At 39.5% G+C, this 25,883-nt stretch overlaps 1 protein-coding gene across 2 annotated transcripts in view; it reads right to left on the reverse strand.

The window, feature by feature from the left end:
- Nucleotides 1-25,883, reverse strand: part of NSF (N-ethylmaleimide sensitive factor, vesicle fusing ATPase) — a 147,812-nt gene that overhangs the window by 78,266 nt on the left and 43,663 nt on the right. For both annotated transcript variants that reach the window (XM_045985642.1, XM_045985641.1), the window contains exons 6-8: nucleotides 24,844-24,951; nucleotides 24,294-24,369; nucleotides 21,439-21,594 (exon numbers count right to left, since the gene is read on the reverse strand). In XM_045985642.1, the coding sequence (XP_045841598.1) occupies nucleotides 21,439-21,594; nucleotides 24,294-24,369; nucleotides 24,844-24,951 (340 nt within the window). The remainder of the gene's footprint in view (nucleotides 1-21,438; nucleotides 21,595-24,293; nucleotides 24,370-24,843; nucleotides 24,952-25,883) is intronic.

The following is a 25,883-nucleotide window of genomic DNA, read 5'->3' on the forward strand; positions in this document are numbered from 1 at the left end:
ACTTAAGGTGTTTGGTGAGGTGTAGACTTTTTTTAAGGACTTTATATATTTGAGAGGGAGAGAGAGAACAAGCAGGGGAAGGGGCAGAGGGAGAGGAGAGGGACAAGAAGACTCCTCAGTGAGCAGGGAGCCCAATGTGGGGCTTGATCCCAGGACCCTGAAATCATGACCCGAGCCAAAGATAGATGTTTAACCAACTGAGCCACCCAGGTGCCCCCATAAGGTGCAGACTCTTACTTAACTCCACAAATAGAAATTTCATTAAAGCTGGCATAAGGATCTTGATTTTTTTTTTGTTTTAACCCTTTTATTTTTTTTCAAAACTAAATCTTTAAGTTGAGAACATGAGGTAAATAGCAGCACAAATTTAAAGCCAACATATTTATAACTAAGTAAATTCTATTATCTAATTTTCCTAACGTGGGAGGATGAAAACTCTCACACGACTTGTTCTCATCCACAAAGTTTGAGGCTTTATCTTTTTTTTCTACGTCATTCGAATCTTTTCTCCTTCTTCTGTCACTTCTACAAGTTAGAGCTATCATGGGCTAATAGCATAATCAAACATAGCTCCAAAGGATTTCTTCTCTTAATTTCCCGTATTCAGGGGCACCTGGGTGGCTCAGTGGGTTAAAGCCTCTGCCTTCGGCTCAGGTCATGATCCCAGGGTCCTGGGATGGAGCCCCGCATCAGGCTCTCTGCTCACCAGGGAGCCTGTTTCTTCTTCTCTCTCTCTGGCTGTCTCTTTGCCTACTTGTGATCTCTGTCAAATAAATAAATAACAAATCTTTAATTTCCCGTACTCAATTATTTAACTAATTGCTCCTATTAATAATCAACTTTTTAAAAATACCTAGTTTTTACTTGGTTAAGGCACAAACATATTAATAACGCTTGGTTACAGTAGCATAAAGGATGGTGGTTGTGAAAAGCATAATCTAAAATGGCAAAACCAGATTTATATGCGGTTTTGGAATGTAAGTTGCTAATTACATTTGAATATAGGAATAAATAAAGTTCCAGGATAGCATATTCTTTCACTCATTCAACAAATGCTACTTTTGGTGGTGGGGAAGAGGAGACCGATCTCTCCTGACTACTTCTATTTTCTCAATGAAATCATGATTGCAGGGCACCAGCGGCTGGTGAGGGACTGGAAGAGGTGGTGCTGGAGGTCTGAGGAGAACGGAAAAGAGGAACTGGCCCTCTTCCAGAGAAGGAGAGTGAAGTGGCTAGAGTAGGGAAATACAGAAGGAACAGCAGAAAATACCGAAGCCAAGAAACACTGAGGACCCACTTGAGATGTGCTTCTTAAATTTAAATTGAGATCAGACATCCTGCCTTGGGCTCTTCTAAAGCCACAGTCAGTAGTCTGGGTCCTGATCCAGAGCCGGCAGGTGGCTGAGACATATCCAGGGCTTTGACACACAGAGGATAAGGAGCAAGGCCATTAAGGTTGTAGGTGAGGAGGATAAACACGGTAGACCACAGAATCCAAGCTGGGTAAAGAGGGAAGAGAGAATAAAAAGGTTGCAAAGCGAGAGAATAAATTAACTGGGGGATCCTGTGGGGCCCAAGCTGCTGGTGCTGGGGTGAGGGTGCTAGCACGGGACACATGGGAGGAGGCTGGAGAGCAGGGTGCTTAACACGGGGATCCCCGAAGCGGTCGTGACTGCTAACAGTGAAGCCTGGGGTATGAGCAAAGGGGGCGGGGGGGGGGGCTCCTATGGAATGACGGAAAGTTTACTGGAAATGAGGAAGCCAAAGAACTGGGAAGAGAAGTTGTTGAACAAAGCACCAGCAAGGACACTGAAATCCAGAATAACAGAGAGAGAAAGAAAACACAGGGAAGATCCACACTCAGGAGGACCAAGTCAGTCAGGCAGCGTCTTACCCAGCTCCCCTGGTTTTTCATGGGCCCAGAGCAAGCATTCAAAAACATGGAACCCGTGGTTCTGATATCTTTTTTGAACTTTCAACCTGTATTTTTTAAAAAAATATCTAATTTATTTGTTTGAGAGAGACAGAGCACTTCCGGAGCGGGCTACTCTTGCTCTCTCATTTTGTTCTCCAAATGTTACTGACACGGAAAAGAGTTCCTGTGTATTAGCCCCATTATTATTATGCAACAGCTACTACTAAAGGCAGGAATAATACAAAATGCCCCCAAAATAAACATAGCCAATGATAATGCCATTGTTTACTAAGGATTTAAGTTAATGAGACACTGGAACCTCACGTAAGACTACATTCCGTAAAAGCATTTAGTATACGGCTTGCTGGTACTTCATTCTAGATCACCTATCATAAAGAGTTGTTTTTTTTTTTAAAGATTTTATTTATTTATTTGACAGAGAGATAGAGAGAAAGCACAAGTAAGCAGAGCGGCAGGCAGAGGGAGAGGGAGAAGCAGGTCCTATGATGAGCAGGGAGCTTGATGCGGGGCTCGATCCCAGGACCCTGGAACCAAGACCTGAGCTGAAGGCAGACGCTTAACCAACTGAGCCACACAGGCGCCCCTGCCATAAAGTGTTTTTAATGATTCCCTCAAATATGAACCACGAACTGCATTTTAATTATGTCTCACAATAGGTATCCGTCCACCAGACAAACATATGATTTGTGGTCAGGTGCCAGATGGACTGGATGAGATTTATCAGACTAAATGCATTAGGAAATAATGTGAGTGAAAAATCTCTAGAGAACATTAAAAATTACTAACAGTCTCACCTTTTGAGCAGTGGTTTTCAGACTTTGATTTCACAAACTAGGAAAAAAAGTGTTGTTTTTTTTTAAACGGGAGAAGTGCTGTCATAGGGTTGCTTAGTTTTTATTTTTCAGGGTAAAGATTTCTTAAATAACAAAAAAATCAAACCTGACATCTCCTAAACACCACATTTCATAAAAAGAGATATATTTTCATATCAAAAGGTAGGATGAGTGTAATCTCAGAATAAAAGACAGTCTTTATGTTAAACGAATTCCATTTTATTTTTTTAAAGCATTTATTTATTATTTATTTATTTATTTATTTATTTATTTATTGAGAGACAGAGGGAGAGGGAACACAAGCAGGGGGAGCACTAGGCAGCCAGGACCCTGGGATCAGAACCTGAGCCAAAGGCAGAGGCTTAACAACTGAGCCACCCCGGTGCCCCACGAATTCCATGTTATATACACTGTCATAAGTGTGAGCTCTGCTGGGTGATGGACTTTGGGGACGGTACGTGCTATGGTGAGTGCTATGAATTGTGCAAGACTGATGCTTCACAGATCTATACCCCTGAAACAAATAATATATTCTATGTTTAAAAAAAAAAAAAAAGTGTGAGCTCTGGACTCAGCTCGCCTGGTTTCAATCCTGGTTCTTTAGTTTCCTGCCAGTTTCCTAACAGCAGCTACCTTAGAAGGTTAGTATGAGGATTCAATACAAGGCATCCAAAGCACTTAGCGTACTTGCCGGCATACAGTATGAGCTCATAAATATTGGCTATTAATTAATATTAACTTATACTTTACCATCTTGTTGGAGAGGAGCAATGAAATGCAACCAGACTCCTAACTGTTCTGTGAGAATTACATCACCGCTAGGTGACAGTAAAGCTTGAAAATAAGGGACTATTTTGCTTATGAAATTCCTTCTGCGACTAATAACTGTGGCCCCTTCACTTATCAGACACTACTGTCACTTGAAGTTTGCAAGTGCTAGTACGCATTCTGCGGATGGACCTCAAGCTGCAAATGAGCACAGTAGTAAATGAGGTGGACCACAGCAGTTTCCCAAAGATTTCACAGGAGTTTCAGTAAGTCAGGATTCTCCCTGACTGCAGCCTGCGTCTTCCAGGTAGACCAGATAACTATCTGAGTCAATCCTATCTGCTTCTTTTATGCCTCAGGCAGAGGCCGTTCATCCCTATGTCTCAAGTTTTCCAAGCTCACTTAGGGTCAACACACAGCTCATTGCCGGAAACCCCGGCTACTCTGATTATCAGTTCCATGTGCACGCGTCCTGCTGTCTCCGCCACCCCTCGTTCTACCGTTCTACGGTATGTTTCCTCTTGGAAGTCCCCTGTGTCTCCCCAGTGCAACCACTGTCATAGCCCCTAGCTGCCACTTCCCTCACAGGGAGCACACACCCAGCTCTGCCGGCTCTCCCCTGGAATGACCTGCTGCTGCTGGGGGTACCGAGGCTGTTCCTGGGGACTTCATCCACCCACGCACGTGCCAGGCTAGACGACCACAGCCTACCCTTTGCCTCTTTATTTGAGGCAGATGAGTATGATAGGCCTTCCCACCTCACTTCTTACTCCCTCCATTGAATTAGCAATTAATTCTCCAGCAATGTATAAAAGTTGGCATATTGTTTGAGCCCCAGGTACTGACACCCAATGATTACAATCGTACAAATTCTGGTGGGAACAACTTGAAGAGGCTTTAAGGTGTACGCTACGAATAACCTGAAATGATTTCTGATCTGAAAGTCTAAACCGAAGAGGACCTTATCCAGCCCTCTGAGGAAAATTATACACGAAAATATAAGATATCTACTATGCTAATTATAATCTCTCTTCTTAAAATAGCTCAATGAAAAATATACAGCCTTATCACTGCACCTAAAGGAATAAAGAGTAATGTTCACTGTTTATAATCCTACAAAACATTATCCCCAAACAGTGACAAGTATGTTTGCTAGGCTCTTTGATGTTAAAAAGCAGTGAATTTTCATTGTTTTCCTAAGACGATACAGAGGCAAGCTTCACTGAGGAGAAACTGTCAGTCAACTTTTAGGTATCTGAAAGAGGAAAAATTATGTATATTAAATACAACAACAACAACCCATTGATTTTACACAAGAGTGAACAGAATGATAATATATTAGAAGTGATCTCTGTCAAATTAGCGTCAGGGTATGGAGAGTTTCATTCATTTCGTGGGCAACATGATCTATAAAGAAAGAAAGTGTGGAGTGGGTTTTGAACGACAGCTGATGTTTAAAGGGGAAGTCCAAGTAGCTTCCAGTGCAAATGCAGACAGATTTGCCATGTTTGCCTAAGAGGGAGACTATCAACAGACTAGTGGCAAGTCAGGACACATTCCTAAGTCTTGCAAGCTTCTCTCTGCAGTTGTGCAAACCAGACTGAATGCTTATTTTAAAACAGTGCATGCACTTGCAGAAACACAATCACAAGTTGATATGAATATACGATCTTTTGTTTCAAAGTCTGCGTTAATTCGAACTTCTCCTAGAATCGTATGTTCTTACTGCCATCCAACTCATCATTTCAGTAGTATGATATGATTAACCTACTTTAAGAAATAGTTGTGAATTTTCCAGCCACGCAGTGAGGACCTGGAGCATCAGTTTCATCAACGCATTGTAATACGGGGGCCCTTTTTGTTTGTTTGTTAATTTCAAAGACTGTCAATCAGCATCTAGCACGGACTATCATCTGCATTTGCTGACCTGAGCACTTGTGAAATATTTAAGGAAAGGACACATTCAAGGCTACAAATTCACTCCTCACCCCATTTGGGCAGTCAGGTCTCTGCTCATCCATAGGTGTCACTCTGTCTAGCAGAGACTTGCTGTGCCCCGCCAACTTTCAGATATTCTCAAGAACACTCTGAGTGAGTTCCGTTACGACAAAGTGAAAAAGGCCTCCACCCTGAGCACCAAGCAGCTGTGTGATGTCTACCACCTGACTGGTCTATATCCAAATTAGTCAACTGAGATTTCGTATAGATCTTCTCATTAGATAGCCTAGAACTAAAGATGGGGTATGTGTAGCAACTCTCCGAACTAATCTCTGCTGACTCCCCCACCCTTTTACACTCCCTCCTAGGGCGTGGCCGGTATTTCATGAATTCTTGATGACAAAGATCATGCTTCTACTATGGCAGGTCCTGCCTTGCTGCCATCTGGCAGCGTGCGTTCTTACTGGTTTCAGAATTTACAGCCTTCCCTTTCTTCTTTTTCCCTCTGTCCCTTAGCTTTCTACTTATTTTATTTGCTGCTCTACAGGTGTCTGCTGCAGAGTAGCAAATATCTTATCTTCCCTGGCAGATAACGAATTCTTTCTTTTCCTACACCTGGAACTTCTACTCGCTCTGTCAAGTTCGCGTTCTTCTGCTCCTCAGAAATCACCTCCTTAAGTAATGTCACCTAACCCTGTCACATCTGACTGTGTCAATGCCTCCTCTCTCGCATCACATCTTTGGCTCTATTCTCCAACGCGTACAGTAGCAATAGTCAAACTTCAACACGCACTGATATTCACTGGAGCCTGTTAAAATGCAGATTTTCAGGCATCGCTCCTAGAAATCTGAACTCATTAAGTAGGGAGCAGAGCTGAAGAAGGTAACCAGTTACTAAGCTCCCTGCCCACCCTCAGCCCCAAGCCAGATGTGGGTAATGCAGATCACAGGACACAGAACTGTTCACACTTAAAACTGACACTATGTTAAGTCGTTTTCTAAGAGTTCTGAGGTTTTTATTTTATTTAGTGTATATGTTCTATGGCTTTAATTAAATCGTAAGCTGAGAAGGACACATTTTTTTATTCCTTGACAAGCTGTAGCTGTAGAATAGCAAAGAACTATTCTAAGAAGATAAGTTATCAAGAATAAATGTAAGATTTCTGTAGTTAAGTACAGCCGGGGGAGGTATGGTTTTGTGAGAGATGATTTTGGGGTTTTACCCAATAGTAATTCAATGTGATATAGAATCCAAGATAGAATGCGGATGTCAAAAATGTTGATGCAATTCCAGCATGCATTAAAAGAAGAATGAGATTTCGAACAAAGGAAGGAGAGTTCTGGTCTATTTTAGAACAGGGGAGACACTTGAGGACATCACTGATTTCTGGGTTTCACAACTTAAGGAGAATATAAACAAATGTTAAAGTTCAGAGAACAGTGAATAGGATGGTAATGGGCTGAAAATAAATTATAAAAATATTGGCTGGAGGACCCCACCAAGCTGGGAGATTTAACCCAGGAAGAAGATGAATCGTGCAGGACTTTAGGTCTGGACAGAACAGCTCTCTTCATATGCCTTAAGCGCTTGCACAATGAAGGAGAAGCATCCTTGTTCTATATGGTCTTAGTAGGGAGAACTAGAGCTTGTAGGAGCGACAAGGATATACGTGTCACCTTAACATAAGGAAGACTAATGTGTATAGGTATCCAAAAACTGACACGCAACAAAGAGAAGGATTCCCCTGTCACTGCAGGAATCTAGGCTTAGACTAAAGAACTCAACAGAAGACATTTAGCAAAAATAGGAGAGAAAAATTCAAACAAAAGTGTACAAACTAAATGACATTTAAGATCCCTTGCAATGCTGAGATCCTGTAAGTCCCTTGTTATTCTCTGACAGAACCAGCCAGTTTTGCAAAGATAACGAGCTTTGAAATAAATATTCCAGAAAGGAAAAAAGAGACTAAAGGCTGGGAAGATAATAAGGAGGCTACTGCTTATAGTTCACGTATAATTTACTGAAGATATATATATAAAAAAAAAGGAATGATCCAAAAAATGAAGAAGAAAAAAATGAGGAGTATTCAATGATGGATTTGAAAACTGCATGCGCACACGTATAGCCAACTGATTTTTGACAAAAAAGCAAAGGTGATACATGGAAGCAAAGATCGTCTTTTCAACAAATGGCGCTGGAACAACTAGACACCCACATGCAAAAAAAAAAAAAAAAAGGAATCCAGACACAGACCTCACACCCTTCACAAAAAACTAATGCAGGGGCGCCTGGGTGGCTCAGTGGGTTAAGCCTCTGCCTTCGGCTCAGGTCATGATCTCAGGGTCCTGGGATGGAGCCCCGCATCCAGCTCTCTGCTCAGCAGGGAGCTTGCCCCCCCCCCTCCTCTCTGCTTGCCTCTCTGCCTACTTGTGATCTCTGTCAAATAAATAAATAAAATCTTAAAAAAAAAAAAAAAACTAATGCAAAATGGATCCCAGAGTTACATGTAAAACGCCAAAACTGTACAACTCCTAAAAGACAACGTAGGGAAAAAGCCTAGATGACACTGGGTATAGCCCTGGTTTTTTAGATGCAACACCAAAGGCACGATCCATGGGAGAAATACCTGATAAGCTGGACTTTGTTAAAATTAAAAACTGCTCTGTGAAAGACTACGTCAGGAGAACGGGAAGACAAGCCCCGGACTGGGAGAAAATATTTGCAAGAGACACACGTGATGAAGTGCCGAAACATACCAAGCACTCTTAAAACTCAAAAATAAGAAAACAACCCAAATTAAAAATGGGCCAAAGACGTTAACAGACACTTCACCAAACAGGATATACAGATGGCAAATAAGCATATGAAAAGATGCCCTACATCATATGTCATCAGGGAAATGCAAATTAAAGCAACAAAATACCACTACACACCTATTAAAATGGCCCAAATCCATAAAATTGACAACACCAAATGCTGATGAGGATATGGAACACAGGAACTCTCATTTGTTGCTAGTGGAGATACAACATGGCACAGCCATTCTGGAAGACAGCTTCTTACAATACTAAACCTACTCCTATATGATTCAGCAATTACACTCCTTGGTGTTCAGCCAAATGGTTGAAAACTTACCATCCACACCAAAACCTGTACACAGATGTTTATATGAGCTTTATTCATAATTATCAATAAATACACAAACTTGGAAGCAAATGTTCCAGAAACATTTCTGTATCTAGTCGATTTGCCCCATTTTTACTAATGAGGAAACTACACTAACGAGTCACACAGTCAGTCAATGACAAATCTAAGACCAGGCTCCAAAACTCTCAACACCTTGTCCATTAGTTTCCCAGTAAACCATTAGAGTTCTGACATTTCTCTCTCTCTTCCAGAGAACCTATTTCGTGATTGATTTCACCTATAACATTTTGACTTTTCAAGAAGGAACTCTAAATTCAGCAGTGCATGAGAAAAGGGTTTACATTTGGGAATGCTCTTTGATTTAGCAATTCTACTTCCAGGAATTTATCCCAAATAAATACGGACATGCAAAAAAACATTTAGCTTTAGGAGTCATTATCACAACATAGTGTATAATAGTGAAAAAGTAAATATAATTGATATGTCTAACTGTAGTGGGCTGATTAAATTAGCTATGACATTTTCATTCTATAAAATAAAAAAAGTATAGACCATTTAAGAAAAACTTTACTGAGTGGAGGAAAAGAGGTTACAAAACAGTAAAATACATTTTTGTCCCCCTTCATGAATACTTATATACATATGTGTATATACATACCCAAAGCAAAAAACTAACAATATACTCCAGATATTAATAACAGTTTTCAGGTTTTTTTTTCTTTTACACTGAGTAATTATCTTTTTATTCATGTGTATTTTTGAAATAATAAACATGTATTTCTATAATTAAAAGAACTAATAAAAGTATTTTTATAAACAGAAATCTTAGATCTGAGAGATCTAAAAGACCCTATCAAAGCTGGGAAGATGATGAGCAGATTTTCAAAATTAAGTAAATAAAAGTACTATCTCTGGAATCTCCAGGCCCACCAGATAACCTGAAGTGATCTAAAGGCTGGATGGAGTTTTCTGAATCAAATTCAGACTCCAAAAAATAATGAAGTTTATTCTAGAGAATAGGAAGTATAGCTTCACGTCCAAGTTGTGAAATCTGGAATTAAAAAACTCAGTAATAAATCAAATCCTTTTCAGTGGCTGAATTAAGAAGCCGAAAGGGTAGCAGGCTGGGAGCAAGGCAAATTGGATTCTAGCCCCCCTTCCTGTGACTTTAGCTTAAATAAGCTGCTTACTCTTCTGGGGCCCCAATGTCCTCTACAAATCTACAAGACAAGAATGACATGAACAAAAATCAGTGTTTCTCAAAACTGGTGTTTCCCTGCAACATTATCTTCATGTATGCCTAAATAAGTTTAAGTAAATTTGGAAAATTTGGACTAATTTCTAAGGTCTCCTACTCTAACCTGGTCTAATTCTGATTTAGATATACAGCTATCTTAATGTACTTAAATCTACTATATTTACAGATACACTGTCTACTTGTGGTTATCTCATAGAGAGGAGTATTAAATAATCCAAAGCGGGTGACAATCCTTTTGAGCAAATGTTATACCTTGACAGTAGCATTGAGCACAGAAAGCAAAGAGGTACAAGCAAAATGGGGCAAAATACTGTCTGAGAATGGACTGGATAATTAAGGTAATAAATGTAAATAAGGTCTTTTATTCTGTTTCTGCTATCCTTCTAAATGATCTTTTCCTTCAAATTCTTATACGAGTTGTCGAAAACAGAATTATTCAACTTACAAGTTCAACCCATTCAACTTTTTAAAAATTCACTTTTAGATAAAATGAAGAAAAGGATTCAATCTTTTGCTACGTAAAAAAACGATCATCCGGGGCGCCTGGGTGGCTCAGTGGTTTAGGCCACTGCCTTTGGCTCAGGTCATGATCTCAGGGTCCTGGGATCGAGTCCCGCATCGGGCTCTCTGCTCGGCAGGGAGCCTGCTTCCCTCTCACTCTCTCTGCCTGCCTCTCTGCCTACTTGAATCTCTCTCTGTCAAATAAATAAATAAAATCTTTAAAAAAAAAAACCAAAAAAAAACGATCATCCTTCTCTCCTCGTGGGGGCACAGTATCCCACCTGGAACCATTGCCACTTATCAGACAAATCTGAATTTTGAACAGCTGAGTTGTCATTTATGAGCACATCTCGGCAGCCTTCTCCACCCAGAGAAAGAAGAGATTACAGAGAATCTGTAATTCAAGCAAAGGCCATCTTCTCTATCTCCCTTGGTCTAAGCTCGTCACAGCCACAACTGGTTGCCTAAATAAGGAGTTACAGAAGAAGCCAAGTAATCAGGTGGCCGACAGAAAAGCAAAAAAGAATCAATCAAGAGAAGTTTGGTAGAAAAAGTTCAGTAACACAGGAAAAGCATCAGTCAAAAAAGTAGCTGTGGATCAGCACAGAGATGTCCCTGGAATGCACTAATAGGCAGCAGTCTGGATAATTCTCCTGCGTATATCTGAGATTTGACTGAATGTATCTGTGTGGCTTGCCAGCATTCTAATTATAGGTTTATCCTGTAGTAACCATTCATTATCAAAAGGCTCTTAAGTCTTGCTAAGTTTTCTCCCTCATGACAGGATTCTAGGTCGATTTTTTAAAAATCAAAGCACTTCCAAAAAAAATTATGTCATTGTGGATAAGTTCGAGTAAATACATGTATAAACGGTAGAAAAGTTCAAGCTACAGATGTATGTATCTTTATATATCAATTTTCAGTCATTCTGGAATAGGAACAGAACTCAAACTATCACTTGCCCAGAGAAGAGATACCATGTGAGAGCCTGAGGTGTTAATGAGGAACTCAAAGCCACATGTATGGGAAATCTTTGAGTGCTGAATCCATTACCTACAGTAACTTTCAATGCCAAATTTTACACAATTAAGAAAATGGTATATGGCAGGGATTTACTGCTGTCTAACTTCTTTGAAAAACCTGAAAGAACATCGTGTTATTTTAAAAAACAAAAAGCAAAACCCACATTTCTTGCAGGTTTTTTAAAAAAATTATAAACATATAATCAAAGGTACATTGCTCCAAGTAACAAGTCATATGGAACTCTAAGAAAAGTCTCTTTAGAATCACGGTAGAAGTACTCTCAGAAATAATTCTGTATTAAGTTCTGGGCAGCTTTTTGCTAACATTATCGCTAATTCTTTCTTCAACCTCCCTTCCTCCAGTATCCTATCAAGATAGTCTTTTTTCTAAGTCAGTATTCACATATAAGAAACTGACAAGATTTATACAAGTGGTAGAGCATTTATCATCTCCTCTCTGATGGAATGTGATAAAAAGTGAATATAAATCAGCCAAAGTATGAGCTCACAAATAAAGAAAAAATATTTCTAAGTGTCCCCTTGACTACCTTATCAACAAACACTGTTTAAAATGGGCAATTACCAAACATTATAGGAGGATAATCTAAGGCGTTAACTACCTTCAACAGCAACAAAAGTTTAAGATAAGGAAACAGATCTATAAACATTTGACTAAAGGCAATGGATTAAAGATTTTTGCTTCTTACAGAGCTGTAAGAGTACCTTAGGCAATGGAGTCATCACACCAACCAGCCACCTCTATGGAGTGTTTGATAGTGAGGATGAACAGAAGCGGGATGAACGGGATAAAAAGATGGTGAAAGGCACGGGGCGGGGGGGGGGGGGGGGGGGGGGGGTACAAAGGAAAGGGACAGTAGTGTGACCCATCAGAGGAACTGGAACAGGACAGGTTGGCTGGAACCCAGGGCATGGGGGAGGGACAAAGGCTGCAGGAAGAGGGTAAGTTCGGCAGGGGCCAGAACACATAGGGTTTATAAACCAAGCAGGGAGTTAAGGAGAGCTACTAGAGAGTTTTAACCAGTGGAGGGGCAGGATCAGACTTGCCTTTTCATAAAAATCGCTCCAGCTACACTGTGAAGAATGGACTGGAGAACAGCAAGGCTGAAGGTCTGGGGAGCAGTGTAGGCAAGGGGTCCTGATGAAGAGAATGGCAGGGCGGTGGGGAAACGGACAGACTGGACAGGTTTGAGATAGTGAGAAACTGTAGCACTGACTGGGAAGTGGAAGGGTAGAAGAGAGGAGAGTTAAAGAAGGTGCCCACTTTTCTGGCTAGAGCACTGCCTGAGACAGAAAACAGGAGCAGGAGCATGTTTAGGGAGGATGGAGCGGGCAGCTGAATAAATTCAATTTTGAACTTATCTGTGTGATCATGAGATAGACAACAGGTTATACTGATAAAAATCCGGAGCTTTAAACTGAGATGGAGATAAAATATGCATATTTGAGAGCCGATGGCATAAAGATACTAACTGCAGCTATGGAAATGGATGTGATAAATTCTACACAGAACAATCTCAGAGTGAGGAAAAGAGATCTAAGACAGACTCCTGAAGAACGCCAGCATTTTTAAAGGACACAGACACAACCCCCCAATACAGACAGCCAGAGGTAGAAGGAAAATCAGAAATCGTTGGAGTGAGAGAAACCAAGTAAAAAGGATATTTCAAGAAAGAGTGGTCTAAATAAATAAAATCTTGGGGGGAAAAAAAAAGCGGCGCCTGGGTGGCTCAGTGGGGTAAGCCTCTGCCTTCGGCTCAGGTCATGATCCCAGGGTCCTGGGATCGAGGCCCACATCGGGCTCTCTGCTTGGTCGGGAGTCTGCTTCCTCCTCTTTCTCTCTCTCTGCCTGCCTCTCTGCCTACTTGTGATCTCTCTCTGTCAAATAAATAAATAAAATCTTCAAAAAAAAAAAAAAAAGAAAGAAAGAGTGGTCAACAGAGATTGAACTAGCCTTGCTAAATACAAGTATCAGTAATTCTTCCTATCTTCAATTCAGGTTCTAGTTTCTCCTCATGGTAATGAAAAGATATGCAATGATATTCTCCAATCCCCCCAAACTAGGTCCTCCTGGTTTTCTCATTTCTAACATTCTCTCAGTGAGACCCGACTTCTCCCCTCCAACTCTGTCACCCACAATCAGTAATCACCAAATTCTGCCAATTTCATCTCTGTAACACTTTTTGTGTCTTTTCTTCCCATTCCATCTCCACTGCCACCACCCCAGTCCAGGTTCTAAGGACCACACAGATGGAGAATCTACTGGTCTCCCAAGCTACACAGTCTTCCACCTCTTCTCTAGAGTAATCCATTCACACAGAATAACCAATTAACTATTCTAAAACATTCACTTTGTCTTATTCCACTGCTAAAAATTCTCCAGTGACTCCTCATTATAATCATTTGCTCAGAAATTTCATTCATTTAGGGGCGCCTGGCTGGCTCAGTTGGTAGAGCATGCAACTCTTGATCTTGGGGTTGTGAGTTCGAGTCCCACATTGCATGTAAAGGTTACTTAAAAATAAGATCTTTTTAAAAAAAATTTCATTCATTTAGTAAATATTTACATAGGGTAATACTTCTCAAACTATCTATGCTAAGGCCCAGTTTTTTTCCTTCAAAGTTTCTAATCAATATTTTTGCAAAATACAATAAAAAACATTGTGCTAATGTAAAATTGTTAAAAAAAAGTTTCTAAAGTCTTATTCTCAGTTTCAATATTTATCTCATCTTGGACGGGTAACAATGGTTCATGGTCCAGCAATGGTCTGTAGACCACATTCCAAACAGCCCTGATGTTGATAACATGTTGCTAAAAAGACGCTACGACTGTGTCTTCAAAGGTCTTAGAGCAGTGGTTCTCAATGCAGGGCAATTCTGACATCCAGGCGAAATGCTTTCGATCACTACACAGAGAGAAGGAGGCAAGGAACTACTGGCATTGAGTGGATAGAGGCCAGAGATGGTGCTAAACAGCCTACAACAAACAGGACCAGGCTTTTCCCCCAACAAAGAATTATCCACCTTAAAATGTCAAATATGCTGAGGTCCAGAACCACCCCGCCCTGAGTAATGCAAATGAAAAATTATAGTGTATTAAGAAGAGAGCTACATTTTAAGTATATACAAGGTACAGAGGAAGCATAGAAGAAGCACCTGAGTCTGGCCTGAAGGTCAAACATGTTTAGTATTTACAAAAAAAAAAAAAAAAAAAAAGAGAAGTCCTCATCTCCCACTTCTTCACTTTCCACATACAACCCCAATCTAACTTCTAAATCTAATTTCCTGCTTCTTCCAACAACAGCTCTGCTAGACTGGTCTAAGCTGTGAATTCTACACCTTGCTGAGTCTGTCACTCTTCCCAGCACATGGACAACCATCCTTTCTCCTCCTATCCAAATTCATTCGGCATTCAGGGCCTCATTCAAGCTCCACATCCTCCATGAAGTCTTCGGGGATTCTCTCTCCTAAAATTGCTACAGGACTTTTCATCTATATCGCTCATTTGGCACTTTACCATATACTGACTTTTGATATCACTTGTTAGGTTATGGTGCTTAACTTCTAAATTATTTAATTTTAGCATTAATGTTCCATCTCTAAGTTGACAGTTCACTTAAGACAAAGCTTCCGGATACACCCATAGCAATCACTCCCGTCCTGTATTAATGATACCATAGGTACCGAAAAACACACGAAGAAAGTAGACTAAACTTATTAGCAAGTATTAGGCAGACATTACAGTCCTACAACCAATGCTTCATGTCTTTGAGCTCATGACATGAATTTCTCCAATCCCCCCAAACTAGGTCCTCCTGGTTTTCTCATTTCGAACATTCTCTCAGTGAGACCCGACTTCTCCCCTCCAACTCTGTCACCCACAATCAGTAATCACCAAATGACAATTCGAATGGAGCCGGTTACTAGAAACACAGTTCATTTAGAAACCCTTAGCGTAATAGAGACTTCATTCACTCTCATACACTGAGCACTTATATTCCTTCTCCAGACCAAGAGAAGTCCACTCATTTTTGTCACATTTAAGTCCCAGAAAATCTGCCAGAAATAAGAAAACTTAAAAATCTCAATTGGGACAGTTTCTCTGCTCAAATTTTAAAACCCAAACAGACGAAGAGATCTTTATATTTCTAGTCAAAACTCTCCTACCGTGACAAAAATCGAAGATTTTGGAAAAGGCCACTAATCTCAAAAATAACAAGGGGAAGAGAAAGGGGGTGGGGAGGAGATGGAAGAGAAGGAGGAGGAGCAGACAGAAAGAAGAGGAGGATGACAAAGAGGAAGATGAAGATGGAGGTGGTTTAATTCATTAGCAGAGACAGAGAGGCTGGAAAAGTTTAAACCGTTAGAAAGTTGTCTTATCTGATACCTAAATGCAGAAGCTGACTTCCGCAGTGTATTTTCTGGATGCTTAATTATACTGGTGTGTGGGCAACGGTGGGGGGATGAGGTCAGACCTACAGACCTTCAGGGTTTCAGTTAACTCCTCTCTTCTGTCCCACCCTCCTAGGCTGTCATGTCTAAGTTCCCAGAACCTTTCTATATGGAAAACTTTGCAAATTTCTTTGAGAATTAATTAAGGGAGAAAGGAAAAAGTGGCACTTATTTACTCATCATAAAATATTCTTTGACCTAAACTTCAGGGCTTGACTCCTTGATTCCTTCCATCTCTCCAGTACCTGGAGAGGCAGCTGAGAAATCAGAATCTGGAACCAGACGTCCTACTTCCAACCCCAGCTCAGCCACTTACTTGCTGGACACACTTAGTAAGTCACTTCCTTCTCCTCCTTCAAGGGCTCCTGAATCAAGAGAACCAAGTTCTAGTCCTAGTTCTGCCTGTGACTTGCCTAGTGACCTTGGCCCACAGCTTCTGCATCTGCAAAGGGAAGCCAGGGGCTTGCATTAGATCGCCAAGGGTGATTTTGCCCCCCAAGGGCCATGTTGGCAGTCTTTGGAGATATTTGTGATTCTCACCACTAGGGGTGGGGAGAGAGCCACTGGCATCTAGCAGGCAGAGGTCAGAGATGCCGATAAACATCCTGCAATGCACAGGACAACCAGTGTCTCACACCAAATAATGATCAGGCCCCAAAATGTCTATGATGCCCCAGTTGAAAAGCCCCCAGCTCTAGTTCCCTCAAAAACCACCTCCGAAGCCCCAAGAAGCGGGGCTGAGAAGGCGCATTTTAGCAGCTTTATAGGACAGGCTTTCATGACAGAAGAACGATGTAAGGGTTAAGGGTGCGGCCTCTGAGGCCAGACCGCCTGGGTTCGAATCTGACTCCGCCACGTACTAGTTATCAGTCTTGGGCTAGTCACTCAACCTTTGGAGATTCAGTTCCCTTCTCCATAATATGGGGGCGATGCTGTAGCATTTTAAGACCCACTTGCCTGTGTTCCATAGCAAGGCTAAGAGCATGCAGCATAGTTTAATTACTTCCTTACTGCTGGCCATTTAGGTTCAAACTTAGACTAGTGCCCCAATTATGGATCCGTAACTGACCTTTAGTTTCCAGCAAACCTAATCCATTAGCTTAGACTCTACAGACAGCTCTGCCTCCTCAGAAGATTTATTTCCAGAAGTTTATCTATTAATAAAAAATGCTGACTGAATTTACATATGGTTTCACTCTGAGATATGAGACAGCTACATTTTTTCTATTCCAATATAAGTAAATTTCACGTACAAAATTAAAACCAATAAAAAAATTCAAGGTTAAAAATTCCAACTTATTCAAAAAAAAGCACCTCTAATATTTTTTTAGGGTGTTCGCTTTAGCTCTAAATCCTGTTCTAGAGATTTTTGGAAATCACATGGTCATAAGCCATTTCTTCTTCTAGTTTAAAAAAAAAAAACTTGACAAATTTCCCAACATAAAGTTGGAATTAGTAAATTAGTAAGTTATTACTGCTTCATATTCAAGCATCATCTATAAGTACTTGGTGGTAAAGCAGAAGAGGGAAGTTTTGCATCTCTAACTAGTGAGCCACTGCTTTCTTTTCCTTTCCTAATAAATTACAGGCAGACTTGAACAGATGTCAGGTTGGCATTCAAAACCTAAAATATAGCTGAAAAGCAAGTTATGACTAATACAAGGAAAAAAAAGATGAATGTCAGAAAGCTTCATTTTTTTTTCTTTTTTTCAAATTTCAGATAAGCTCTTTAGCCTTAGGGCTCCTTTTACAGAGCCCTGGAGTTCGGCTAGATGTCTTAACCCCCATTTAAATTGCAATCTCCCCTCATGAGTGGGGGTGTGAAAATGCATCTTAAGAGTGTCAGTGTTTATGTTAATCTGAGCAAGAACTCCCGCTCTCCCCAATATGGCGCATACAAAACCTCAGTGCCCTTTCTTCCACGTATTTTATTTGCACTATTCTTAGCGTGTGAAAGAGGTCTGCCTGCCACTGAGAGGCTCCTTATCTTCTAGACGCTCTACGCCTTAGAGTAACTGCGGTTTCACTTATGGTATCAGAAAAGAGTTGCTTTCCTCTAGAATTTCAAAAGAAATCTTAAAAATACAGATTGAAAATGGGCTTGGAGAGGGAGGCTTGGAGAAAGGGGACCAAAAGGAGTCCGTTTCTAAGAAGGGGGAGGCACAAGAGCTCACAGAGGCTCTCCTCCCCGCTATGTGGCCTGGATCTCGGCAAGGTATAGCGCCCCCGAAAGGCAGTGTGAGGCTGGAGGTCTTCAGTCTGCACAGCCTTTCCTCCCTGCTCGAAGATGGGTAACTTTTGCCAAAGCCCCTTTCCTTGGCTACATGTAAACCCAGTCCCAAAACGACATCAAGAGGTGCTAATTCTTTAACAATCATTCCACTGTCCTTTGAAGAGGATTTTTGGTGGGTCTTTTCGTCCTGGCATTTACAGCTTACAGGTAACTGGAGAGATGCTGAAAAATGATGTTTCTTTACAGAATCTCTAGCTTTGTCAACAAAAGAGCCACAACAGGAACTGAGGCACTTCATCAATTAATGACCCGCAACACTCTCCACAAAACCGCTTGCCAGGGAGTAAGTGCAATGAATGTCTGAACACAAGTACACACGCTGCCACCTGACTGAGCTCGAGGACGGCCATCGGCTGCTGAGGTCATTCACCGTGACTTAGAGACACCTCTTTGTGATGCCCACGCCTCTATCCTGGGACTTGGAAGGTGCTCCTAGGACACTGACTGCATATGCATGACCTCACCTGACCTTGAATCTTCCTGCGTCCCTGTGCGCCTCTGGTCAGCCTTTTGGTCTTCATATCCCTCACATTTCTAAACTCAATGGTGGAAAGGAACATGAAGTTTTATAGGCAAAAGGAAAGAACTGCGTTACCTAGAAGCAAAATTGTCACTCATGAACCCAGTGAGAGAAAAGAATTCCAAATTGATCACTCTGTGAACCTGCAACTTTGATATACCGGCAAAGAGATCCATTTAGTTAAGATTCCTACTTACAAAGCAGACATAACTCTAGACTCCATGGTAAACACCATCATTTGGTCTCAAGCCAAAAGTAAAAAAGTTCTCTGCTTAACACAAAACAAAACAGCTCCATAACCTACATAAATTATTCTTTTCTAATCACTATTTTTTCCATTTTAATTGATTTAAACAATCACACCCAGTGTCTAATCAGATCCCCCAAACCATAGATGTTTAGCTATTTCGTTAATAAAGAGTGAGGAAAAAATTAGACAATTTTTTTCCCACCTGGCAGAGTAAAAGAACATAGGGTATATACAAAAGGAACTTGCACACAGTTATTTTATATTCTATCCAAATGTAGCAATCTGTACTTTTATATACCTTTACCAAAGCCTAATGGGAATTTTCTAACTATACTGTTCTTAGACTGCAATGAGGTATTCTACTATGTAATTCCCCAAAATTCAAAGGCAAAAAGAAGACTCTAATGGAAAACAGGGAATGACACATGTATAGCAAGAGATTTATTTCCCAGCCATTTTACTATAAAAATGAGCCTTAGGACACTGACAATCTTCATTCAGAATAAAGAAAATAATGCCTTTCAATTTAGCCCAAAAGCAAAGGTAGTTTTATACTTTTTGTCTTTTAAATCAAATTGGTAGCATGTATCTTGATGGCAAAAAGCCATAAAGAGAAAAAAAAATTTTTTTAAAGAACAGAATTCATTTTTTTGTCCAATTAGCGTAAAAGTATTAGAAAAATAAATCCACAAAAAAGGTTCTAGATAGTAGCCCTCACAAACAAAATTAAAATCCATGGTACTTAGTCAACAAAAAACATGTTGACAATAACAAAAAGCCAACTACTATAATTTAACTAATTTCAATATGGACTGCAGAAACACAGATTAAATTCACTAAAAAATTCCAGATCTGTTTTGATTGAATTCGAAGCTTTCCAACAGCTAGCAAAGTCACAAGTTGACCAACATGAGTTTTGCTCCTTTCTGTATTATCTAGCCAACTGCAGACAGAGACCCTAATGAGCAGGGTTTGGATAATGCACAAACAGGAAATGCATATCTGAATAAGTGAATCCTTGATGACTTCCAAAAACTGTGAGAAAATATTTATAATATAGCTTATAACAGACGCCATTATTTTCTACTTGTTGGCTGGATAATATAAATGCTCAAAGAAACAGAATTATTAGACTCTTTCTGCACAAAGCTCAGTCTTGAAAACCAGTGAAAAATATGCCATAAGAATAAGAGAACATTTAAAACCATCCTTTTCTCTCTCCTGATACCCAAAAATATGCAAACACTATTTCCATGTCTTGATCAAAAAAGCTTTATGGACTTATAATGCTTCAAAACACACAGTACCGAGATAGTGAATTACCACATTTTTTACTGTGTTCCAAATTAAAATTCTGTTTTTTATGGACTTGGCCTTTGTTATCTCTCAGATAAAAAAGTCTGTTATTGCCATCTCAAGGTGTATAAAACTCAGGTGATGAGGGTCTCTGTCATTTTCTCTTAATCCAACTCCAAACTCGACCTTTACCCAGAGAACAGGTGTGTGCTGTGCCTGTAATTTATCAGAGTGAACGGCCAGGCAGAAAAGCTACCAACAATAGGCAGCTAATAGAACCAAGCACTTAGTGCCTAGAAAGCAGTTCTTCTCCCCACCATACTTTTATCTGCCAGTAGCAATGGAAAGATAAAGAATGATGGAGGTGAAGGGAGTAATATATCCGTATTCCTTCAGGTTTTTTTAAGATACTGTTTTTATACTAACAGCCTGCCAGAAGCTATTATGTTATAAATTCCTTTCTCAGAAATTCTGTTGCACACATTCCAATTCAACCTATGATCTGGATACGAAAACAGTCACGCCAGCATTTCCACTATGGCAAATAAAGCCACTTCACACAACGATAAATTAAATAAACCTTCAAGAAGGAAATGATAAATGAACAGCACATTTCTTTATATGCAATATGGAAACTCCCATGTATATCCTGCATTTGTCTTTTTGGATCAAACTTATCTAATAGAAAAATATGCCAAGAATCCATTTACTAGGTATGAAGATGTACAAATCTGGTAATACAGCAGCACAATAAAAAGAAGCCGTAGCTAACAGAAGAACAATGCCCTCAGTTGAACAGATAACGATGATGCAGCAGCGTAAACCTTAGACCCACAGTGGCTCTTTAGAGTCCGATGAAATTCCTAAATGTGTCTTATAGAAAAACATTCATAAATAAATAAATAAAATGAAATTTCTAAATATGTCCATACACATATTTAAATTAATAAATAAATCAATAAGATAAAGTAGCCACAAATATTTCTACTTCCCCCCCAATACTAAAATGTAATTTTAAAAATTCTAATACTTCAAAAAACTTTTTGAACATTTTTTAAAAAGAAAAAGTTAGAACACAAAAATATACTAGCAGGTCTGAAAAATAATTTCAAAACGTTATTTCACAAAAGATTTCATGGCATTCTTTTTTTATTATTTTTTTTAAACAATACAAGATTTTATCAAATTTTCCTTTTTAAACTCACCCATCTGCTCCACAATCTCTGGAGGAAATACTCGGGACGCAAACGCTCGTCGAAAAATATCTGAAAACTCCTTGTCCAGACCTCCTATTCCCATTTTTTCAAAGTTCCAGTCAGGATTGATGATAGATTGGCGATTTTCCTTGGTTTTCGCTTTGCCTATGTCAAACAAAGGTAATCAAATGTGAAACAAGAACTTCATTACTAGGTGAAAAAAGACAGAAATCATGGGGCACTCTTAATGCATAAAGAGAAGCTATCCTATGCAAAGATGAACATGCTTTTAGCTGATTTTCTAATAAGAAGAATGAGTTTTGCTATGTTAACTAGCTGTGTGGACCCACTCAGGGCCAGTAAAACATTTCCAAAACGTCTAAACTCATGCAGTAGTCCATTTGTAATCAATCCATGGAGATTGGTCTTAGTAACCTCTAATCCTTACCACATTAACTAACTTGGCTGATGAAAGCAAACACCATGTGTACATCTGATGAAGACAACACTAGTTGATAGAAATGCAACTGAAATCTAGCAATCCCTCAAGGTTCCTGAAGCAAGTATATTTAGAAACACATGTATTTGTCTAGATTAAGTTTATAAACCCCTTAGCCTGAAAAGATGCACTGAGTAAGTCTGATGTCATTTGTTTTTTCCCCCACTTGCACACAAAAGTCTAAAATTATCCTAAGGTCTTAATGATTTCAAAATTAACATTGCCTAATTTTCAAAGATAAAAATGATCTAACTTAAATGTCATAGTGCCACCTAAAGTAACTCAAGAGAACCACATTAGCCATCTCAAAAAGAATAAAAGTGCCTTAATACACTCTACTATAAACAAAAAATAAAGTGATACAGTTTTTTTTTTTAATTAGGGAAGAAAAGATCACATTAGAAAAAGTTTACCTTGTTGGTGATTTTATGGTTAGGGTTTTGTGGACTCATTTCCTTTATGAAGCTATGAAAAATATATTTCTTACACTCTACTGCCCTCTTGTGGGCATGTTAAATCAGTACACAATTTTATTTATCAATGGAAAAAAGCCCATCAATCACACCTTTGCATGACTTAGAAATACCCACATTGTATGAAAGTCATGCAACTCCCTTAACATAAGATACCTTAACAAATGGTGTATGAAAGATGTGTGAAATACAAAGAAATCATTTCAGAAATGTATTGGATCAGTAATAGGAAATTCTGAAAAATCTGACCCCCATAAGACAACATATATAAGCATTAAAAATTATATTGTTGAGGTGTATTAAGAGGCTTGAAATATGTTAAGCAACAAAAAGAATTATAAAACATTATGAAAATAAAATCAAATTTTAAGATTTTAGAGTGTGCGAGCTATTCTTGAGTGAATATCAGTAATTTATGAAACAAGTATTTTATTGCAAAATTAAGAGAAAAACAGTAAGGAGGGAATGATAATTTATAGATCAATAAAAAAGGTCACATATTTGAAGGTAAATAATCTTGGAAATAATGGTGTGCAACCAGTGAAAATCCTCTACTTTGTACTTGGGAAGACATCGGCATAGTGAAAATCACCCCAAATCAGAATTACCATACAGTTAATGGCATCATCATTCTGGCTGAGTTACTTTTCTTAGAGTCCAGTCTGCGTTACAAGAGTAGGACTGAGCTATGAATCTGTGGAAAGACTTTCCTTACCTGCACATTCACCATTTAACTCAATCACTAATAGAAATGATGCTAATGTCACATTTAACACACCACCAAGTGAGGGGCAGTCTACAAATCACTAACCAGTTCCCAACGTGCATACAGACACATTATGCACCAAGGTGTATAAAGACAGTGGAAGCCTCAGAAACTGTCAGGGACCAGAGAAGACTATGGAAACTAAACAACTAAATGCAATGTGAGATTCTGAATCAGATCCTGGAACAGAAAGGACATAATGAAAAAACTAGTGAAACCCAAATAAAATCTGTAGTTTAGTTAGTAGCGACATAGCCATGTTAACTTAGTTTGGGTAACTGTACTATGATTATTTGAGACGTTAACCCCAAAGAATCTGGTGAAACATACAGGACCTCTCTGAACTATTTCTGCAAATCTTCCGTAAGCCTGAACTGATCTCAAAATTAGAAATTTAAAAATTAGCGGCAACTGGGTGGCTCAGTTGGCTAACTGTCTGCCTTCAGCTCAGGTCATGATCCCTGGGTCCTGGGATCGAGGCCCACATCGGGCTCCCTGCTCAGTAGGGGAGTCTGCTTCTCTCCCTCTCCCTCTGCTCCTTCTTGTGTGCTCTCTCAAATAAATAAAATCTTTTTTTTTTCCAAATAAATAAATAAAATCTTAAGAGAAAAGTTTAAAATTAATTTTATTCTGTATTTTCTTCCTGAATTTTAGTGTGATTACTAAGAAATTAAAAATTACACATATAGCCCACATTCTGTTTTTAATGGACAATGATGACCTAGTGAAGGTTTAAACTTTTTTTTTTTAAAGATTTATTTATTTATTTATTTGAGAGAAAGAGAGAGAGCGAGCACAAGCAGGGGAAGCAGGAAGCAGAGGCAGAGAGAGAAGCAGGCTACCTGCGGAGCAGGGAGCTCGGTGCAGGGCTTGATCCCAGGGCCCAGGGATCATGACCTGAGCTGAAGGCAGATGAGTAACTAACTGAGCCACCAGGTGCCCCAAACTTTTTTTCTGTATTGGCACATCAGACAGTGATGAAATACTGTATGATTTCATGATAACCGTTCTCAACAGAGGTGCCCTTATTCTCCTCCCAGACTTGAAAATCATGGTAGTTGAGTCACATATAATAATAGAGATAGTCCCACTTTATTTAGGCTTTTCTAAAAATTGCAAATCTTACCAATAAGATTAAGTGATGAATTTTCTGCTTTTTCAAATGCAACTTGACTGTTTCCAACAACCAGTCCTACTTCAATCTATATAGAAAGACAATAATTAGTAGTTAGCCTAAGAGTGAACTTCTGGACTTCTCAAAGCAAGGCCAAAAATGAAGGAGAAGTAAGGTCTCTTCAAGCAAAGCAAGTTTTCCAAACTATCATCTAAATTCCATTTATTTTTGTATTAACTATCTTCTACTATTTCAATTTAATTTCAATGCATATATCTTTTGATAATGCCTGACTCTTATTATTTGTGTACAATAATTACCATCTACATTCAACCAGGATTACAAGTACACATACAAACTTCAAATTACTATTAAGTCTGCAGTTAAGTGTAATTCATGCTATATTTTGATAAGTGTTAGCTATAAAACCAATGTTTTCTCCCTACTACCTAGAAAGAAAGAGTACATACAATGAAAGAAAACACTGAGCAAGAAAATGGCTAGAAATGTTATATTATTCTTCACAATTCACATCACAGTGATTATCAGAAATAAAACATACCTTCTGTCTTTTACCTGTCGCAGGCTCTCCCTTCAGGATGCTAGGATCCATGGCTTCGATGTCCTTTACCAGCAAACCAAAAAGCTTTTCGTTGAAGCTAAACACAAGCTATGTAGAAAAGAGATAAGGGGAGAAAAATCACTTCATGATATAATGGCGGGATTCTCATCACCAGTGTTTCCCAAATGCAGGGAAGGCAGTTTTCTTCTGTATATCCCTCTCAAATCTGCTCCACAGGCAAACTACTCACACAGGCAATGAGAGGAAAAGGGAACTAACACTGAACATCTTCATGTACCAAACAAACACTACAGGAGGTCCTATACTTAATACTCATGAACTCTCTTGGAAACAGTCTTCCTCAGTCTTACTAGCAGGGGAGCTGAGATCCAGAGAGGGCCTAAGCAATGGAAGCCAGAGTCCTAGTAAATGACAGTGCCAGGATTCAAGCCTGGGTCCTGGGTCCATAACTTGAAGATTCATGCCTTTCTACCACCAATACAAATCCCTGCCATACAAGTTCACAGACAGCTTCTGAATGCTCATTCATTCATCGAGTATTTACTGAGTGCCTTCTACAACCTAGGCCCTCTCTGCTGGGATATAACAGTAACTATAGCAGGCAAAGCTGACTGCTAATCCTGCCACTACTCACCACTACAAATGGGAGTTGATACGCAGAACAGTGATTTGGTGTGAGATATTTATTTCTTCTCTGCATTATGGAGGATTTTTCTCTCATGGGTTTATAGACATCTGCACGTTACTGGGTTTTAAATGATTACAAATACCAGAGCATCTTCTATTAAAGTAATAATGTTAAAGAAAAAGGTAAAAACAATGATGTTTAGGCAAGCAATTGGAGCATCATTATTCATCAGAAAGTGTACAGATCCAGAAGGAGTAGGGCACAGTTCAAAAAGCAATGGACAGGTGGTCACCAAATGATCAGCAGACTGTCACCTTGGGGGAACCTCCCTGGACCGTCTAATCTCAAGCAGCAACCATGCTGATTCTCCAGCACATCATCTCATTTTACT

The sequence above is a fragment of the Meles meles genome, chromosome 18, assembly GCF_922984935.1.
Source record: "Meles meles chromosome 18, mMelMel3.1 paternal haplotype, whole genome shotgun sequence".
NCBI lineage: Eukaryota > Metazoa > Chordata > Mammalia > Carnivora > Mustelidae > Meles > Meles meles.